Here is a 22,486-nt window from a genome sequence, read left to right as displayed (position 1 = left end):
CATTTTACAGGGCAGTGATTTATCATCAAACCACAACCAGAGAACTACCTCATTGGTGACCCTCGGACTATCCCTGATCGGAATTTGCTGGCTTTACCTTGCACTAAACGTTATTCCCCTATCATGTATCTGTACACTGTGGACGGCTCGATTGTAATCATGTATAGTCTTCCCGCTGACTGGTTAGCGCGCAACAGAAGCATTCCACTGTACCCCGCTACACGTGACAATAAACTAAACTCAACTCACTGCAATTATTCTCGTCAGACTGATCGTCGCAGTCAAAGTCACCGTCGCATTTCCAGCCGGCGTTGATGCAGAGCCCGCTGTTGCAGAGGAACTCACCCGACCGACACGGGTGGTGTGAGGCTGCAGGAACAAGCAGGAAGTACGCTGAACAATGCATCGCCGTGAGTGGTCGTGGGGACAAGACAATGGATACTTCTCCACAGATTGGTGATTAGTGCGGGTGTCAGGGGTTATGGGAGAGGGCAGGAGAATGGGGTTAGGGAGGGAGACACAATACAACTCCTCCGCCCTCTGTCGTGGGGTAGACTTACACCCCCCTCCCCCCACCCCCCACAATCTATGCACATCCCTAATCCTTTCCATTCCTCACTTTAAACCCATGCTTCATGTATCTTGTTGTGATTTGTGACTGCTGCAAGGTAGAGACAGAAATGCTGGAGAGACTCAGCGGGACAGGCAGCATCTATGGAGCGAAGGAATAGGTGACGTTTCGGGTCGAGACCCTTCTTCAGGGATCAATTTCCCTCCTCGGATGAATAGAAACATAGAAATTAGGTGCAGGAGTAGGCCATTCGGCCCTTCGAGCCTGCACCGCCATTCAATATGAATGGCGGTGCAGGCTCGATGCTAAATGCATTTTGTTGTCTCTGTACTGTACACTGACAATGACAATTAAAATTGAATCTGAATCTGAATCTGAATCTGATAATCATGGCTGATCATCCAACTCAGTATCCCGTACCTGCCTTCTCTCCATACCCTCTGATCCCCTTGGCCACAAGGGCCAGATCTAACTCCCTCTTAAATATAGCCAATGAACTGTGGCCTCAACTACCCTCTGTGGCAGAGAGTTCCACAGATTCACCACTCTCTGTGTGAAAAAAGTTCTCCTCATCTCGGTTTTAAAGGATTTCCCCCTTATCCTTAAGCTGTGACCCCTTGTCCTGGACTTCCCCAACATCGGGAACAATCTTCCTGCATCTAGCCTGTCCAACCCCTTAAGAATAAAGTTCTATTGTATCGTACTATATCGTAGATCAGCCATGACTGAATGGCGGGGCAGACTTGATGGGCCGAATGGCCTGATTCTGCCCCTTGACCGCATGAACTGCGCAGTAGGGCACAATATTGCAGCACGACTGCGTTTCCAGAGCTACCCCCGTGGGCACGTGTAGTTGGTGGGTTGAGGTGTATTTCTATGCCTCTGTCACTAGAGGTTCACAGTGAGCAGTCTGGAGCGCAATGTGGAACCAACGTGAAGCTTAGATTATTCCGCTCGCCTGATTGTTTCCACATGTCCCGTGTGAAGATTGCCGCCAAACAGAGGCAGGCTGGTGGAGGCCCTTTCTGCCCTGGCCTATCCTACATACCCAACTAATACCAGCACCCCAGACATTATTAAAACAAGTGTTTCCACAAGATGTTGTCAGTATCTAGCATGCCATGGTCATTGTGAAATACAGCTGCACATTTACAAGAGGCAGTCTCAATCTCAGCCTGATTACAATTGCTAACTCCTCCTGTAACAGCATATGTCTGAAGAAGGGTCCTGACCCGAAACGTCACCTATCCATGTTCTCCACAGATGCTGCCTGACCCGCTGAATTACTCCAGCACTCTGTGAAACATCACCTATCCATGTTCTCCACAGATGCTGCCTGACCCGCTGAGTTATGGTGCAGCAGCATCTATGGAGCTAAGGAAATAGGCAACGTTTCGGGCCAAAACCCTTCTGGAAATAGGCAACGTTTTGGGCCGAAACCCTTCCGGGTTTCGGCCCGAAACGTTACCTATTTCCTTAGCTCCATAGATGCTGCTGCACCCGCTGAGTGACTCCAGCACTCCGTGCCTTTCCGATCATTTACGCTGTACATTATTCTCTACTTTGTCTCAAAGTAAAACTCCTGGAGAAATGTTAGCCTTCAGAGACCTTACTGGAATAAATATTACTCACATCAGACGTTCCATTGGAGACCTGGGCCTTCCATTGAGACCAGGACTAACCTCAATCTGTGACCTATATTCACTGATAAACTATTCAAGCGTTGGTAATCAAACTAATACTAGCCCCACAAAACTACATCATAACTACCAACACTCCAGACAAGTCAACAAAGACATGAGAAGGTTTCCATGTGCCCATGAAGTGTTTCTCTTGCTGTATCCACATGATGTATGTGCCAAACATGATGCCAAGACCATCTCGTATCTACCTGCACGTGATCCATATCCCTCCATTCCCTGCATGTCCATGTGCCTATCTAAAAGCCTCTCAAACACCACTATGGCATCTGCTTCCACAACCACCCCGTGGCAGCACGTTCCAGGCACCCACCGCCCTCTGTATAAAAAGTTTCCCCCCGGCATCTCCTTTAGACTTTGCCCCTCTCACCTTCCAAAGGGAGGGCCCAATTTTGCAATGTTTGGTTTGAAACTGTTTCAGTTATTTCACATGGGATGACATTTGAAGGACAACGTTGCCTCTTAGTGAAACACAGCCTACACTTCACCCATAACCAAGTCCCAGGTTGACCAATTCACCCAGCCTTGAGTTGGCCAGCTGTCGCCTAGAGAGGAATATCTTTGTTGGAAGGCAGAACGTTAAACAGTGAGTGGAAACTGCAGATGATGGAAGTGAAATCAAATCAGAAATTGCTGACAAATACTCGTCAGGTAAAGCTTTACAGAGTTAATATTTAGCACATAGAATGGCCAATCGCATTCCTTGGTCGGGGAAAACATTCCCCTGCAACTCTGAAACATTCTTGGATTTTTTTAAGACTAAAGGGCCTGTCCCACCACGAGGTGGCGTAATTTGCATGCCAAGGACACGTAAGTGGGACAGCCCTTACTGATTCTCTGACCCATTGAGGTGAGTCCGTGCTGTAGGGAGTTGCGGAGTGCAGAGATATTGATGGATGACCTCAGTAATAATACAGTGGTGATTGGCAACTCATGCGTGTTGGTATCTGGTGCAAAGTGAGATCCCATGCCACCACTTCCTGCATTTATTATGAAGATAGACACACAAAGGCCGGAGTAACTCAGCGGGTCAGTCGGTAGAGATGCTGCTTGACCAGCTGAGTTACTCCAGCGTTTTGTGACTCTCCTGGGTTTAAACCAGCATCTGCTGTTCCTTCCTAGTTTTATTATGCCTGATTAATTATCGTGATAAATAATCTAAACCTTTAACACACAAACACACCAAGCAACTCTGACTGATCTTCACAATGGGGATTAAAACGCAGTGAAATCATAGAGTCTTCCAGCATGGAAACATCACTAGATGTTGACTTTGCTTCTATTTATATAGATGATATGGAGGTGTGTGTCGGAACTACAGATACTGGTTTAAACACAAGATAGACACAAAATGCTGGGGTAACTCAGCAGGACAGGCAGCATCTCTGGAGAGAAGGAATGGGTGACGTTTTAGGTTGAGACCCTTCTTCAGATGTGTCTGATTGGGAGGAGTGGCATAAATGTCGCTGACGTCACATCCTGCATCAAGATGAAAGATTTACATCGATGACTGCATTGGTGCCACCTCCTGCACCCGCACACAACTCACTGACTTCATCCATATCACCACTAACTTCCATCCGGCACTCAAATACACCTGGACCATTTCCGATACTTCCCTACCATTCCTTGACCTCACTATCTCCATCGCAGGTGATAGACTTCTGACCGACATCCACTATAAACCCTCTGACACCCATGGCTATCTAGACTACACTTCTTCCCACCCTGCTTCCTGTAAGAACTCCATCCCCTATTCCCAATTCCTCTGACTACACCGCATCTGCTCCCAGGATGAGGTGTTCCACACCAGGGCATCGGAAATGTCCTCATTCTTCAGGGAACTGGGGTTCCCCACCCCTACTATAGATGAGGCTCTCACCACGGTCTCTTCAATACCCCGTAACACTGCTCTCTCTTCCCCCCCATTCCCCCACTCGTAACAAGGGCAGAGTCCCCCTAGTCCTCACCTTTCACCCCACCAGCCGTCGCATACAACAAGTAATCCTCCGTCATTTTCGCCACTTCCAACGTGACCCCACCACTCACCACATCTTCCCATCTCCTCCCGTCTGCTTTCCGCAAAGACCGCTCCCTCCGTAACTCCTTGGTCAATTCTTCCCTTCCCTCCCGTACCACCCCCTCCCCGGGCACTTTCCGTTGCAACCGCAAGAGATGCAACACTTGTCCCTTTACCTCCCCCCTCGACTCCGTTCAAGGACCCAAGCAGTCGTTCCAGGTGCGACAGAGGTTCACCTGTATCTCCTCCAACCTCATCTATTGCATCCGCTGCTCTAGATGTCAGCTGATCTATATCGGTGAGACTAAGTGGAGGCTGGGCGATCGTTTCGCCGAACACCTCCGCTCGGTCCGCAATAACCAACCTGACCTGCCGGTGGCTCAACACTTCAACTCCCCCTCCCATTCCCCGTCCGACCTCTCTGTCCTGGGTCTCCTCCATGGCCAGAGTGAGCAACACCGGAAATTGGAGGAACAGCACCTCATATTCCGTTTGGGGAGTCAGCATCCTGCGGGCATGAACATTGAATTCTCCCAATTTTGTTAGCCCTTACTGTCTCCTTCCCTTCCTCAGCCCTCGGGCTCCTCCTCCTCCTTTTTCTTTTCTTCTCCCCCCATCAGTCTGCAGAAGGGTTTCGGCCCGAAACGTTGCCTATTTCCTTCGCTCCATAGATGCTGCTGCACCAGCTGAGTTCCTCCAGCATTTTTGCCTGCCTTCAATGATTAACTAATTGATTAAACTGTAAATGAGAAGTTGGTACTGTACCTTTCCAGATTGTGCCCATGTATTAAGTAGCTGCAGAGAAATGTTCAGCTGCAGCTGCCGAATATCAGTCTGGTTTATAATGTGAGGTGCTGCTGGGAATCGTGTAACAAGAGGATGGGATTTTACTGCCAATATAGTCTGTGCTTTTAAAAATAGTGCCCTGCTTTCTCAGGAGAACTACTGTGCAATGTGTACTGAATGAATGAAGGGCCTGACCCACAGGGAGGGGGTGAGTAGGCTTAGAGTGCAGGAGGATGTGGGGTGGTCTTATAGAGGTGTATAAAATCATGAAGGGTATAGATCGGGTCTTTTACCCAGGGTACGGGGATCAAGAACCAGGTGGATTATGGTTAAGCTGAGAAGGGAAAGATTGAATAGGAACCCGAGGGGAAACCTTTTCACTCAGAGGGTGGGGGGTGCATGGAACAAGCTGCCAGAGGGGACGCTGAGGGAGGGTCTCTAAACAGCATTTAAAAGACACAGATACATGGATAGGAGAGAGAGATATGGACCAAACACAGCCAATGGGGCTGGCTTGCTTGGTGATCTAGGTCGGCATGGGCAAGTTGGGCCGAAGGGCCTGTTTCATCATTTGAGACAATACGCAATAGGTGCAGGAGTAGGCCATTCGCCCCTTTGAGCCAGCATCGCCATTCAATGTGACCATGGCTGATCATCCACAATCAGTACCCCGTTCCTGCCTTCTCCCCATATCCCCTGTCTCCGTTATCTTTAAGAGCCCTATTTTAGATCTGAAAAATAAATAAGACTCCTCCTACAGTGTGACTCTGACGATGACTCCATGAATCGACATCCATGGTGAAGGCTCTGGTGTGTGTGTGGTCAGGTTAGAAGGCAAGAGTGAGTTGACCAGTGTGGGTGGTGTCGTGGGGACTGTGTCTAAGGATCAAACACTGAGCTTTAAAAGGTACACATGTTGAACGTGCTGATTGGGAACAGAATGAGGTGTACTTGCTCCAGTAGACACTCGACACCAGCAAATATGAAACCATTGCCTCCTTTTGGAGCCCACAAACTAAAGTTAGGTTTTATTATCTCATAATTACCTCACAATGCATGCGCTAGTCTTTCAAATTACATGTTACCATAATAGACCCTTCCTGCAAGATTATGTTACTAATCACCATCTCTCACTGAAATCACTCTGTGTGTTTCACCAGCCACTGCTTGTTTGTTGTCTGCAGCAGCCGACATTACTGGCTAAAGAACATCACTGGCTTCAGCTAACTAGCGGTCAGCTTCAGCACAGAGAGCTTTGGTCAACTAATGGTCAACTAATTCATCAAATGCAGACCAACAGAGTTAAGCCCCCGTCCCACTTAGGAAACCTGAACGGAAACCTCTAGAGACTTTGTGCCCCACCCAAGGTTTCCGTGCGGTTCCTGGAGGTTTTTGTCAGTCTCCCTACCTGCTTCCACTACCTGCAACCTCCGGCAACCACCTGCAACCTCCGGGAACCGCACGGAAACCTTGGGTGGGGCGCAAAGTCTCCAGAGGTTTCCGTTCAGGTTTCCTAAGTGGGACAGGGACAGGGACAGGGACATAACTGTCCACACTGCAGGCCAGTGCTGAATGGGTCTCTGATGCCATCACTGCCCAGTTTAATCTTTAAAGTAACATTCAGATGGAATCTTCCACGGTAATTCTACATTTCCACATGTGTTCAGGACACACGGGATAACCAAAGTGATCTTGTCGCACACTTTATTTATCATTAGTTCAAAATAATTTTTTTTCAAAATAGTTGGGACAAAATACAAATCAGTAGATTCTTGATTAGTGCGGGTGTCAGAGGTTATGGGGAGAGGGCAGGAGAATGGGGTTAGGAGGGAGAGATAGATCAGCCACGATTGAATGGCAGAGTAGACTTGATGGGCCCAATGGCCTAATCCTACTCGTATTCCTTGTGGCCAATAACAAAATCTCGAGCAGTTCAATTCCAACAAATTGATGTTGTCGAGCTGGAAAGGGTTCAGAGAAGATTGACGAGGATGTTGCCAGGGCTCGAGGGTCTGAGCTATGGGAGTGGTTGGCAGGCGAGGACTCTATTCCTTGGAGCGTAAGAGGCTGAGCGGTGATCGTATAGAGGTGTATATAATCATGAGCGGAATAGACAGGGTACGTTCGTATGGTGACATCCATCCCAGACCACCAGCCCCAGGTCATTGACTGCCAAGTTTAATTGGGTAGGAATAATGAGAGACTAACCACAATCAGATTCATCGGACCAGTCACCGCAGTCATCATCACCATCACAGTGGTAAACGTCAAGGATGCAACGCCCGTATGCACACTGGAACTCCTCCATGCTGCAGTTGGTGGCAGCAACCTCTGCAGCTGCAACATAATACACAAGGTGACAAACAGTGTTAATTAGGCGTGAAGTCACCAGCTACACTGTAGTCTGTTTTATTACCTTCCTCATCCTACCACAACCAGCGAGCAGTGCTGAACTACTATCTACCTCATTGGTGACACTCGGACTATCCTTGATCGGACTTTGCAGCTTTACCTTGCTCTAAACGTTATTCAATTATCATGTATCTATACACTGTAAACGGCTCGATTGTAAACGTGTATTGTCTTTCCGCTGACTGGATAGTGCGCAACTACACGTGACAATAAACTGAACTGCAAACTGTACTTAAGTTGCACACAGAGTGCTGGAGTAACTCAGTGGGTCAGGCAGCATCTGTGGAGAACATGGATAGGTGACGTCTCAGGTTGGGACCCATCTTAAGACCATTGGGAAACGTCACCTATCCATGTTCTCCACAGATGCTGCCTGACCCGCTGAGTTACTCCAGCACTCTGTGAAACGTCACCTATCCATGTTCTCCACAGATGCTATTTTTCAGATCTAAAGTGGTGAAACTGGGCTGATTAAACTTATCCATTGAAAATAGGTGAGAATATCTGCAATGAAACGCGATCATGAGAGCAGCGATTAGTTCCCCATCTGTGCCAGACAGTAGCTCATCACCACGATGGCTTTGTTCATGTGCCACATGTCAAGTCATTCCAGTATTGATGACATCTTGTGACAGGGCAGAAATTTATTGTCCTTTTTGCATTTTTCTCATTTTTGCATTTACTAGTTCTACTTCTCATTTCTCAACAAGACAAGGACAAGAACTCGCTGGAGGCAACCCTGCTCTTTTCTCCCACACTGCTTTTTAATGTCAGTGTCTTATGAAACATGTGGTGGCGGTGGATCACACGTTGGGGATAATTTCTGGGTGTAGGTTTTTTTGTTGGAACCAACTGCAAGGGTGTTTACTGACAGCGAGCTTTGGCTGCGGAATACTTCACTACATCTGTCATGACTGCTACCCAGCCCTCGTCTGCCTCAGGGCTATGTAAACACCTGTAAAGCCTCACCAGAGATGAGTAGCGGCGGCGGTGGAAAGCATCTTGTCCGGGAACATTACCATCTGGTTTGGGAATTGCTCTGCCAAGGACAAGAAGGCTCTGCAGAGAGTAGTGCGTTCGGCCTAACGCACTATGGGAACTTCACTCACCCCCCTGCAGGAACTATACAACAGGAGGTGCAACTCCAGAGCAAATAAAATCATGGGAGACCCCTTCCACCCCTGCAATGGACTGTTCCAGCTGCTACGGTCAGGCAAACGCCTCCGTTGCCATGCGGTGAGAACGGAGAGGTTGAGAAGGAGTTTCTTCCCAGAGGCAATTCGGACTGTAAACGCCTATCTCACCAGGGACTAACTCTACAGAACGTTTTTCCTTCCATTATTTACTATGTAAAAGAATATGTGTGTTATGATTGTGTTTAGAATTTGTTTGGTTGTTTTGTTGGTTGTCTTTTGCACAAAAGTCCGCGAGCATTGCCACTTTCATTTCACTGCACATCTCGTATGTGTATGTGACAAATAAACTTGACTTGACTTGACTTGAGTAACAAGATGCAAACAACCTGACATGTTTACAGCGCCGAGCTTTCATCTTGTTGGCTCCAGAGCAAGTCGTGTTTTGTTTTCCTGCTCCAGGATGCAACACATCCAACACTAGCCACTGCATCCATCTTGTAGCTCAGGTGTGGAGTGAGGACCATCAGCCTCAAGAACTACACGAATCATCCACCAGCAGCAGCTTTGACAGATGCCCCAAAGTGAGGAGCACATCTGCAATTTACATTCTTCCCAGCATCAACCATTTCCACAGCCCAGCCTCACAGCTGCAGGTTATCAAAAGGAATGCATACAATGCAGCTCCAATGAAAACAATGGTTGAGCTGCACATTCCCACACATCACACCTGCGTGGAGCAGCAGAGACTAGTGGCCCTTTGCCCCTTTGATACGAGAGGTTTGAACTCATCTCATGCCAACTATTACTCTGCCAAGCTATTGATGAAAACTGTGCCAGAGGTGTCTCCATTCCAGCCATTACTGCTAATTGAGGGACCACATCTCTCCAATAAAAGACAGTGGCCCAAAGTTATCCCCAAACGGAGGTCGTCAAATGTTTTAACCCTGTGCTGCAGGTATGGGTCAAAGAGTCTTTTATTGGGTGGCATTACCTTTACACTTTGCCCTCTCATCTTAAAGCTTTGCCCTCTAGTATTCGATTCTCCGCCTCTCATCACTCTACTCAATAACCAAAAGTCTGCAGCCTCATTTTGTTCTGGAATTTTATTTCATTCACATGTTTAAACTGTAATGTTTTATTATTAATGTTTTATGTGTCATTTTTAATTGTTACTGTTTGTCATGCTGTTACTGGCGGGCGGAGCACCAAGTCTAATTCCTTGTATGTGTACATACTTGGCCAATAAACCTATTCATTCATCATTTTATTTATCAGGTTTAGGATTCAAGAGAAAACAATCCTAGCTGGTCCAGCCTCTCCCTGTAGCTAACTCCTCCCTAGTGCGGACGCCATTCTGGTAAGCTGGACACAAAAAGCTGGAGTATCTCAGCAGGTCAGACAGCATCTTTGGAGAAAAGGAATAGGTGACGTTTCGGGCTGAGACCCTTCTTCAGACTTCAGTCTCGCCCTGAAACATCATCTATTCCTTTTCTACAGAGAGACCGCCTGAGCCTCTGAGTTACTCCAGCATTTTTGTGCCCGATGTTGGGGAAGTCCAGAACAAGGGGTCACAGTTTAAGGATAAGAGGGAAATCCTTTAGGACCGAGATAAGAAAAACATTTTTCACACAGAGAGTGGTGAATCTGTGGAATTCTCTGCCACAGAAAGTAGTTGAGCCCATTTCATTGGCTATATTTAAGAGGGAGTTAGATGTGGCCCTTGTGGCTAAAGGGATCAGGGGGTATGGAGAGAAGGCAGGTACGGGATACTGATTTAGATGATCAGCCATGATCATATTGAATGGCGGTGCAGGCTCGAAGGGCCGAATGGCCTACTCCTGCACCTATTTTCTATGTTTCTATGTTTCTATCTTTGGTTTAAACCAGCATCTGCAGTGTTTTCCTACACATCACTGTGGTAATAATGTGTCTGGAGCAGTGAACATCAGTGTAAAATTACTGTGAGGATAGATTGTTTGTCAGCACTGCCAATCCCTACTGTAAATACAGGGTCTGGATGTACTGTGTTGCTGTAATTTATTGCTATCTGCAACATGGTGTCTGCAGTGTTGGGCTGGTTAAATCAGACAGCGTTTGTGCTGCTTATGTTATATGCAGTGATCTTGTCAATCCGTTGAGGCCACCATCCCCAGCAGATGCACGAGTGCTCATTATCTGCACTGTGCCTTCATCAGTGGAGATCAAAGAGGAGTGCGAAGGGATTTGGGAGCCGGGGGGCGGTGGGCTCAGCTTTCAAGTCCTCATTAGTTGCAACCAACTTCTCAGCCACTGGATCCTGATCTTGTGTCGTCCGTCCATGGCTCGTGCAGCAGCAGCAGCAGCAGCAACAGCAGCAGCAGCAGCAGCAGCAGCAGCAGCAGCAGCAGCAGCAGCAGCAGCTTTTGCATTTTATAATCTCCTTCCCTTTGTCCAACCATCAGTGTACAAGATGTAATATTCTTGACGTGGTGGGGAAAGTAAGTGTAGCAGACAGCAGAGTGTGTAAGAGGAGTGTGTGTCCACTCACCATCCTGAACAGCGACTGGCTTTGCAAACAGTGGAGCGAGAATGACCTCACACATTGGAACCGAGTTGCCCCGTTTGTGCCAGGGTTTGGACGAGAATCATTGTTTTTAAAATCCATGCCATGTTATTCACCAACTAGAGAGCAGTCCTGGACTACTATCTACATCGGAATATCTTTGATTGGACCTTGCTGCCTTTACTTTGCACTAAACGTTATTCCCTTATCCTGTATCAGCCCACTGTAAATGGCTCAACTGTAAACATGTATTGTCTTTCCGCTGACTGGTTAGCATACAACAAAATGTTCTCACTGCACCTCAGTACACGTGACAATAAACTACACTGTACTAGACTCCATGCATCATGGTACACTGGAGTACACCTCCACCCCATTGTGGACATTGGACTTTGTCTGTGGAACTGATGCTACAATGCTGAGAACTATGAGAAATGCATTTCGTTGTCTCTGTAGAACTATATCCTGAACTATATCCTCTCTGGATCTTCCCCTTTGCTCCACCTATTGGACTGGAGTTTGATTTGATTTATGTATTGTATTATCTAATGTGTTGGGAGAGCATCCAACAAAAAACATGTCAGTGTTGAGTGACCCCTTGTTGTAACAGACCACGGGGGAACGATGGTGTCTGTTTTTGTCCACTGTAACCGAGTGAGGGGGGTGAGGTTGAACCCAAGGCTGGGAGGGAAGAGACGGGTGTCGAGTGGGTGGGGGGGAAGGGGGGGGTTTAAAACCAGGGGGTGCACACACCTGCCAGGGATGGGCCTGGTCCCCGCACCACATCCACGCCGCTCGTTGTCTCTGCTCACCCTGTGACCACACACCGGGCACCGGGCGGGAGTGGGGGGCAGTGACCCTCGACCCCTTATAGCCAAGACCTGCTACATGGAGGTCCATTAATGCGAGGGTTTACTGTACCTCAGAGCACACGGCAAAGCGGAACCTTCTGGAAAGTGCAACCTATCACAACGTGTTGGTTCACAGTGCCGACCGCTTTGTCACTCAAGGCTGGAGCCCTGGTGGTCAGTTAACTGGTCTCTCATGTTGTGCGTGGGATCACAGACATTTAAAAAAAACCTAGACTTTCAGCTGAGAATAAAGATGTCAAAACCTTCTTGCCCAAAGATTGTCAAAAGACAATTTAGTTGGTAAATAGATGGCAATTTGTAGTGGGACTGAGCTTCATTAAAGCATAACAAATACCAAAGAATATAGAAACAAAGAACTGCAGATGCTAGTAATAAAAAAAGCCACAAAATGCTGGAGTAACTCATGACTCAGGATGCCTCTCATCTCAGTCCTAACTGGCCTACCCTTTATTTTTAAACGGTGACACCTGGTTCTGAACTTCCCCAACATCAGGAACATTTTTCCTGCAGTTACAGTAAGTGAAAATCTAGTAGGCAAGCAGGATGCTTTCTCCAACCACCCCCATTTGAAGGCCACTATCTTCCACCATATCTACCCAGTGCTTGCTACTTACCTCCAGCAGCCACTGGTTGTCCTCCAGGATGCACCGAGCCACAACCTGATCCATGCCGGTCACCTGGGCGAATTCAGCGCAGAGACTCTCACGGCAGCAGCGCAACGCTTCCGACCCTCCGATGAACCCGGACACTTGTACCGAGGCTGCTCCATGGCCAGAGCTACAGCGAGCGACTCGCCAGCCCGGCAAACGCTCGCCAGCCCGGCAAACGCTCGCTAGGCCCGGCTCCCTGTCTGCATCTGCCCCCACCGCTGCTTCTGCTTCCATCCCTCCCTCAGCGTTAGCTCTCCAACACTCACGGCCCATGCAGTTTATTAGTTTTGAAATTGCCGTTGATCACAGAGCTTGAGAAATTTGTGATCAGCGTGAGAGAGTGAGAATTTGTCAAAATGCGTGATTTTCACGCTCAATGCATGAGAGTTGGCAGCCCTGTGGCAATCATGTTTGTGAGTCGATGTGCCTGGGTCAAGGTGTGGGAGGAGTGGGATAGCTGGAGGCCCCGCAGCAGCCTGGGGCTCAAGTAGATCGGGGGCCTAGAGGCCTCACAGCAGCCTGGGGCTCGAGTAGATTGGGTGCCCAGAGGCCCTGCAGCAGCCTGGGGCTCGAGTAGATCGAGGGCCTAGAGGCCCTGCAGCAGCCTGGGGCTCGAGTAGATCGGGAGCATAGAGGCCCCGCAGCAGCCTGGGGCTCAAGTAGACCGGGTGCCTAGAGGCCCTGCAGCCGCCTGGGGCTCGAGTAGACTGGGTGCCCAGAGGCCCTGCAGCAGCCTGGGGCTCGAGTAGATCGGGGGCCTAGAGGCCCTGCAGCAGCCTGGGGCTCGAGTAGTTCGGTTGCCCAGAGGCCCTGCAGCAACCTGGGGCTCCAGTAGCCTGAGCACTGCTCCAAGGGGCCTGCAACGGCATGGAATGGTGGAGCACTGACAACATCACCAGGCCAGGCCAGGCCCTGGAACTCCCACCCAGTGCCGTCGCCAGGACAATGGGCCTGTAGGGCCAAGACAAGACTGTCTACATTTTCAACACCTTTGAACTTGAAGTGTACAAGCTGGTGACTCTTGTGTGCCACCTCCGTGTAATCTACTATTCGTACACTCTTGAACTTAAGTATGATTGCCAAGTAAGATTTTTACTGAAGCAAACTGTAGTTGAGAGAGATATGGGCCAACGGCAGGCAGGTGGGACTTGTGTAGATGGGACATGTTGGTCAGGAGTGGGCAAGTTCTGCTCTGATCAAGAAGGCTCATCAGCGTCTCTTCTTCCTGAGGAGACTGAAGAAGGTCCATCTGTCTCCTCAGATCCTGGTGAACTTCTACCGCTGCACCATCGAGAACATCCTTACCAACTGCATCACAGTATGGTATGGCAACTGCTCTGTCTCCGACCGGAAGGCATTGCAGAGGGTGGTGAAAATTGCCCAACGCATCACCGGTTCCTCGCTCCCCTCCACTGAGTCTGTCCAAAGCAAGCGCTGTCTGCGGAGGGCGCTCAGCATCGCCAAGGACTGCTCTCACCCCAACCATGGACTGTTTACCCTCCTACCATCCGGGAGGCGCTACAGGTCTCTCCATTGCCGAACCAGCAGGTCGAGGAACAGCTTCTTTCCGGCGGCTGTCACTCTACTCAACAACGTACCTCGGTGACTGCCAATCACCACCCCCCCCCCCGGACACTTATTATTATTTATTCAAATCGTTTGCTATGTCGCTCTTCCAGGGAGATTCTAAATGCATTTCGTTGTCTCTGTACTGTACACTGACAATGACAATTAAAATTGAATCTGAATCTGAATCTGAAGTTGGGACCAAGGACCTGGTTCCACACTGTATCACTCTGTGACACAAACCAATACTTACGACAACCATCTTCGTCAGAGCCATCCTTGCAGTCGGTGTCACCATCACAGTACCAGTGCTCGGCGATACAGCTGCCATCGTTACAGCGGAACTCCTTGTCTGAACACTTCCTCATGTCTGCAATGGACAAACACAAGATGCATTAAAGAAACATGCGGCATCTCAGATACAAAACAAGGCTGGACAACAGCTCATCATCGAGACACCAGGAACTGCAGATACCGGTTGACAAAAAAGAACTCAGAGCTAATTAGAAGAGGGATGTGGGCCACAGGTGAGACTCGTTCAGTTCAATTAGTATATTGTCACGTGTACCGAGGGGCAGTGAAAAGCTTTTGTTGCGTGTTAACCAGTCAGCAGATAGACAGTACATTACAATCGAGCCGTTTACAGTCGATAGATACACGATAAGGGAATAACATTTAATTATACGTTTAAAATCTCCAGTTATTTCCTCCAATATTGTAGATGAGTCATCATGGACGGCAAGGCCAAGATGGGCAGAAGGGCGTGTTTGTGTTGTATGACTGAGTTTATGACAGAGTGCTGGAGTAACTCAGCGGGTCAGGCAGCATCTGTGGAGAACATGGATAGGTGGCGTTTCACAGAGTGCTGGAGTAACTCAGTGGGTCAGGCAGCATCTGTGGAGAACATGGATAGGTGACGTTTCACAGAGTGCTGGAGTAACTCAGCGGGTGCAGCAGCATCTATGGAGCTAAGGAAATAGGTAACGTTTCGGGTCGAAACCCTTCCGGGTTTCGGCCCGAAACGTTGCCTATTTCCAGAAGGGTTTTGGCCCGAAACGTTGCCTATTTCCTTAGCTCCATAGATGCTGCTGCACCATAACTCAGTGGGTCAGGCAGCATCTGTGGAGAACATGGATAGGTGACGTTTCACAGAGTGCTGGAGTAACTCAGCGGGTCAGGCAGCATCTGTGGAGAACATGGATAGGTGACGTTTCACAGAGTGCTGGAGTAACTCAGCGGGTCAGGCAGCATCTGTGGAGAACAGGGATAGGTGACGTTTCACAGAGTGCTGGAGTAACTCAGCGGGACAGGCAGCATCTGTGGAGAACATGGATAGGTGACGGTTGCGGTCAGAACGCTTCTTCAGACTGATTGTATTAAGGGGGGGGGGGAGACTAGTGAGTGATAGGTGGATCCAGGTGGAAGGCTGGTTTGATAGGCAGATGTTTGGACACAAAGGCCATGCTGAAAAGACAAAAGGTGTGGGATTGGGGAAAGATGGAATTGTGAAGCCAGAGAGATTGGGGGGTGGGGGTGGGGGTGGGGGGTGGGGGGTGGGGGGGTGGGGGGGGGGGGCAGGGTGGGCCACAGGGAAGAGAGGGGGGGGAAAGGGGGTGGATTGAAAATATTTTTCATTTGTGTCAAAAGGGATAGAAATCAAGGGAAATTAGCAAATAAGATCATGTGATAGGAGCTGAATTAGGCCATTCGGCCCCTCAAGTCTATTCCGCCATTTAATCATAACCAGTCTATCTCCCCCTCCTAACCCCGTTCTCCTGCCTTGTCCCCATGGCAGATAATTACAATAGACAATGGGTGCAGGAGGAGGCCATTCGGCCCTTCGAGCCAGCACCGCCATTCAATGTGATCATGGCTCTGCTGTAATACTATCCACACAGTGAATGGCCTGTCAATGACCAGTAAGGAGGCAGGACTCACCGCACTGTTCATCACTATTGTCACCACAGTCATTGTCACCGTCACAATGCCACAGACTGCGGATACAGTAGCCGTTCTGGCAGTGAAACTCATCTTCTTCACACTCTCGAGGAGCTGAGGAGCAAAAACAATGAAGAGATGAAGTGGCTGCCACCATTTTGTTTCATCAGCAGCACAGAATTAGTCATTACTGTCGCATGTTTAATATCCAGCCTTTGTCTTCTTTCACCGGGTGGTGCAGCGGGTAGAGCTGCTGCCTTACATCGCCAGAGACCCGGGTTTGATCCTGTCTACGGTTGCTGTCTGTACGGAGTTTGCACGTTCTCCCTGTGACTGAGTGCGTTTTCCCCAGGATCGCCGGTTTCCTCCCACAATTTAAAGTCGCGCAGGTATGTAGGCTATTTGGCTTCGGTAAAATTGCAAATCATCCCTAGTGTGTAGGATAGTGTTAGTGTGCGGGGATTGATAGTCAGCACAGACTCGACGGGCCGAAGGGCCTGCTTCCTCACTGTATCTCTGAAGTAAATAACCTAAACACTGGCGTTTCAAATCAGATCTATGTGGTAGAAACTTTCTTGGCAGAAAGTTTTTTAAGGAATAACACATTTAGTGTCGTTTATTGTCACGTGTGCCGAGGTACAGTGAAAAGCTTTTTGATGCATGCTGACCAGTCATGTATTGCCTTTCCGCTGACTGGTTAGCACGTGACAAAAAGGTTTTCACTGTACAATAGACAGTAGGTGCAGGAGAAGACCATTCGGCCCTTAGAGCCAGCACCACCATTCAATGTGACCTCGGTACACATGACAATAAACTGTGTTATTCCTTAAAAAATCTCGCATCTCTGCATTCTGCTGAGTGGCCACATCTTCGACCACACTACTTGCATCAACTCTTTCCCACAATGAGCATATAGATATTTAAAACAGCTCTCACTTTAAAAAAATGATATTTTTCTGATTAAGGAACTTGGCATTCAAATTCTCACAAACCACTTAAAAGGTTGTTATGTTTTTTTAATATTCATTGATTGAGGTTTCATGTGCCATATAAACTTGGACAACTAAACAACTGCAGATGGTGTAATTTCTGTTATTTTCTCAGTTTCAGGTTCTAGCTATCTCCAGCAAGACTAGTACATCTTATTCATCCTAATTACACTACAAAACAGACACAGAGTGCTGGAGTAACTCAGCGGGTCAGGCAGCATCTGTGGAGAACATGGATAGGTGACCTTTCACAGAGTACTGGAGTAACTCAGTGGGCCAGGCATCATCTGTGGAGAACATGGATAGGTGCGTTTCACAGAGTGCTGGAGTAACTCAGCGGGTTTCAGCAGCTATGGAGCTAAGTAAATAGGCAACGTTTCGGGCCGAAACCCATGAGGGTTTCGGCCCGAAACGTTGCCTATTTCCAGAAGGATTTTGGCCTGAAAAGTTGCCTATATCCTTAGCTCCATAGATGCTGCTGCACCATAACTCAGCGGGTCAGGCAGCATCTGTGGAGAACATGGATAGGTGACGTTTCACAGAGTGCTGGAGTAACTCAGCGGGTCAGGCAGCATCTGTGGAGAACATGGATAGGTGACGTTTCACAGAGTGCTGGATTAACTCAGCGGGTCAGGCAGCATCTCTTTCAAGATGTCCCATGAAGTTCGTCCCATTTGTCCATGTTTGGCCCTTATCCCTCTCAACCAATCCTATCCATGTCCCTGTTCGATGCCTCAACTCCCTCCTCTGGCAGCTCGATCAATCCACGTATCACTCACGTCTACCCTGTTCAGTTTCCAGAGCTGAATTTAGTTTAGTTCAGAGATACAGAGCAGAAACAGGCCCTTCGGCCCACTGAGTCCACACCGACCGGCGATCCCCGCACACTAACACTATCCTACACACACTAGGGGCAATTTACACTTGTACCAAGCCAATTAACCTACAAGCCCGCATGTCTTTGGAGTGTGGGATGAAACCAAAGATCTCGGAGAAAACCCACATGGTCACGGGGAGAACGTGCAAACTCCGTACAGACAGCACCGGTAGTCGGGATTGAACCCGGGTCTCTGGCGCTGCAAGTGCTGTAAGACAGCAACTCTACCGCTGTGCAGGCCAATCTGCAAAATGTATTGTGAGTTTGTACAACAAACCTCAATTGCCAGCCTGGACACAAACCCTTTCCAACCAACATGGGATATTATCGCCATTTCTATCTACAAAGCTGTTTGAATAATATTGGATTGTAAGTTACAGCGAGGAAGCAGGCCCTTCGGCCCAGCGAGTCCATGCAGACCATCGATCGCCTGTTCACGTTAGTTGTATGTTTACCCACCCTCTCTCTCACACACACTCCACACGCCAGTGTGAGGCCATGTGTCAAAACCTTCCTGTATAGAGCAGTGAAGTGATGCTTATCTGTGCATGAAACAGCAGCCAGTGGCTGTTCACTTTATTCTCATAAACAACTGGTGAAATGGACATTCTGTCTGATGGGAGAAAGTGAGACATTTCCTCCAGTTAAGTCATTTGTTCAGTATAAATGATTTTGACTTTGAGGGCTCTGGAGAGGAGGATAACATTTTTTCAGAGTACATGTATATTCTTATCATTGAGTTAAGACACACACACAAGGTCACAGACCAGGGATTGGCAGACAGGATTAAAACAGATTGGTAATTAATGGGTAGCACGGACACGGTGGGCCGAAGGGCCTGTTTCTTGATGGATGCTCTATCTGCATGAGCCTCTGACTCCATAAAGAGAGTGTGTGGTCCTCCAACACGGACACACATGAGCAGGGAAGGTCATGGGGCATCTTGCTGAAGTTACTGAACTAGCAAAACACAGAGCAGGACCAGTGATGTGGAGACAGCCCACACCACACGCCCGCCAGCTGAGGAATGTCAACTCGCTGCGTTACGTAAACCGGCAGCACAAATCATCACTCATCATTAAACCTCATTTGTTGCTCCGTTGTCCTTCAACACACACACACACACACACACACACACACACACACACACACACACACACCACACACACACCACACACACACACACACACACACACACACACACACACACACACACACACACACACACACACACACACACACACACACACACACACACACACACACACACACACACACCACACACACACACCCACACACACACACACACCCACACGCTCGCCCCCACACACACACACACACACACACACACACACACCACACACACACACACACACACACACACACACACACAAACACCCACACACACAACCACACAAACACACACACCCACACACACACCACACACACACACACACACACACACACACACACACACACACACACACACACACACACACACACACCACACACACACACACACACACACACACACACACACACACACACACACACACCCACCAACAGTCCCATCTACACTAGTCCCACAGGGCCACATTTGGTCCATATCCCTCTAAACCTGTCCCATTCACGTACCTGTTTAAATGTTTTTTAAACGTTGGGATAGTCCCAGCCGCAACTATCTCCTCTGGCAGCTGGTTCCATACACCCACCACCCTTTGTGTACAGAGGTTGCTCCTCAGATTCCTAGTAAATCTTTCTCCTCTCACCTTAACCCCGAGTGCTCAGATTCTTGATTCCCGTACTCTGGGTAACAGACTCTGGGTAGCGGAGTCAGGGGATATGGGGAGAAGGCAGGAACGGGGTACTGATTGTGGATGACCAGCCATGATCACATTGAATGGTGTTGCTGGCTCGAAGGGCCGAATGACCTCCTCCTGCACCTATTGTCTATTGACCCTGTGCTTTTATCCTCTTTATTTGATGCTTACTTCAGAATGGGGACCAGTGGAAGATGAGTGGCTGTGCCGTGGTGCTGTGGGGACTGGGTGAGACTGTGTCTGTCAAGTGAGCCGGCCTCTTTTATCCAATTCCCCTGTGGCATCATTCCCACAGCTGACTGACAGCGTGGCTGAAACTTTCTCCTCTCCCCTGACACCTCAGTAAGTCACAGCAAGAGCAACAATCAGACTGCAGTGATCTCAGCCGCTGCACATCACATTATGCCTTCTGATGCTGCACCAACCTGTACACCAGACCCCGTACATTGTTCATCACTTTCTCCTCAAAGAATTGAAACGTTTGTTTTGCTGTTTTATTCCCTTCCTCCATTATATTGTTGGTCAACTGGAGGAGAATATGCAAAGTATTACAGTCATAGAGTCATACTGCACGGAAACAGGCCCTTCCGCCCGACTCATTCATGCCGACCACGATGTCCCATCTAGGCTAATCCCGTTTACCTGCGTTCGGTCCGTATCCCTCTCAACCTCTCCTATCCACGTACCTGTCCACATACTTGTCCACATACCTGTCCACGTACCTGTCCACGTACCTGTCCACGTACCTGTCCACGTACCTGTCCATGTACCTGTCCACATACCTGTCCACGTACCTGTCCACGTACCTGTCCATGTACCTGTCCACATACCTGTCCACGTACCTGTCCACGTACCTGTCCATGTACCTGTCCACGTACCTGTCCTCGTACCTGTCCACGTACCTGTCCACGTACCTGTCCACGTACCTGTCCACCTGTACCTGTCCACATACCTGTCCACGTACCTGTCCACGTACCTGTCCATGTACCTGTCCACATACCTGTCCACGTACCTGTCCACGTACCTGTCCATGTACCTGTCCACATACCTGTCCACGTACCTGTCCACGTACCTGTCCACGTACCTGTCCATGTACCTGTCCACATACCTGTCCATGTACCTGTCCATGTACCTGTCCACGTGTCTTTCAAACTTTGTTACTGTCCCTGCCTCGACTACCCCCCCTGGCAGAAGGCCCTGTTACCGCTCTGTATGACTCTGTGCAATGGACTTCATGGTCGGCACGGTGGTGCAGCGGTAGAGTTGCAGCCTTACAGCACCAAAGACCAGGGTTCGATCCTGACTTCAGGTGCTGCCTGTACGGAGTTTTCACGCTCTCCCTGTGACCACATGGGTTTCTTATGGCTTCCTCCCACACTCCTACACATGTAGATTAACCGACTTGTAAAATGGCCCCTAGTGTGTAGGAGCGAGCTGGTGTATGGGTGATTGATCGATGGGCCAAAGGGCCTGTTTACACACTGTATCTGTTTAAATTGTGTGCTCTCCGGATTGGAGTAAAATATTTGGGAGGAAACTAACTCAGGTGTTTCGGACCTGATTTACTGATGATGTTTCGCTGGAAACATAGAAGCACAGGTGCAGGAGTAGGCCATTCGGCCCATCGAGCCAGCACCGCCATTCAATATGATCATGGCTGATCATCCCCAATCAGTACCCCATTCCTGCCATCTCCCCATATCCCTTGAACAGGTTTTGAGACCAGAGAGACCAATTGGAGTCCATACCCACTCACAGTTTTAGACATTTATCCAATTTAAAATGACATTGGATGAAAACATTTTTCATTCAGTTAGAAATCTTTCTTGTGGAAAACGTATCATAAACATTAGATACAATGGAAACAATAGTCTAATATAAAATGCTACGTTGATGAATGGCCCATTTTAGTGAATGATCTAAAGTAGGGAATTATTCATAAAATGCAGATCCACAATTAGATTATGTTTTGTGTGAATGCTCAAGGATTTACATGTAAATCTCCACAATTTTTGCATAATGTGAAGATACAAATATATGATATTAATGAACAAGGAATATTGTCCTTAATGGGTGTGAGGGGGACAGTGATTGTGTTCTGCATGTCCGACATCAAATCAATGAATTCCTTCATATCATTCATAATCATCCTGCAGGGAATGAACATGTAATATATATATTTCACATCTGAAGCAGTGGGAGCTGCAGAGGAAAACATTTCCGATTAAAAGGAAGATTTTTCTACATTCGACCAAAGTAAACAGGGTTCTTTAGAGGAGTTGACAGTTGCTCCAGAAGGCAGTTCTGTATCGGTATTAGTGCGCCACTGTTAGAACTGTTATGTTGCTGTGTGAGGGGTTTCTGCCTGGGGCCATATGTTGGATATTTGTCCTGCATCACAGATTGTATTTAGTGTGCACTCACTTTGACAGAAAATCAATCTGAGGCCATGTACACTTGTACATGTACATGTACACTTGTGTTGGGCTTGGTGTGACGAGGGTCCCAAGGTGAATGGTGATGAGGGGGTCTGTGGGGGGTGGTGGGGGGGGGAGTGGGGAATGGTGGGGGGGAGTGGGGGATGGTGATGGGGGGGTCCATGGGGGA

At 48.5% G+C, this 22,486-nt stretch overlaps 1 protein-coding gene across 3 annotated transcripts in view; it reads right to left on the bottom strand.

The window, feature by feature from the left end:
• The window catches only part of lrp4 (low density lipoprotein receptor-related protein 4), a 204,375-nt gene that overhangs the window by 73,203 nt on the left and 108,686 nt on the right, over positions 1 to 22,486 (bottom strand). For all 3 annotated transcript variants that reach the window (XM_055649125.1, XM_055649123.1, XM_055649124.1), the window contains exons 4-7: positions 16,194 to 16,307; positions 14,509 to 14,625; positions 7,286 to 7,414; positions 250 to 369 (exon numbers count right to left, since the gene is read on the bottom strand). In XM_055649125.1, coding sequence (XP_055505100.1) covers positions 250 to 369; positions 7,286 to 7,414; positions 14,509 to 14,625; positions 16,194 to 16,307 — 480 coding nt within the window. The remainder of the gene's footprint in view (positions 1 to 249; positions 370 to 7,285; positions 7,415 to 14,508; positions 14,626 to 16,193; positions 16,308 to 22,486) is intronic.

Source organism: Leucoraja erinacea, chromosome 18 (genome assembly GCF_028641065.1).
Source record: "Leucoraja erinacea ecotype New England chromosome 18, Leri_hhj_1, whole genome shotgun sequence".
NCBI lineage: Eukaryota > Metazoa > Chordata > Chondrichthyes > Rajiformes > Rajidae > Leucoraja > Leucoraja erinaceus.
Note: the sequence above shows the minus strand (reverse complement) of the source record. Positions and strands in the feature narration are given on the sequence as shown.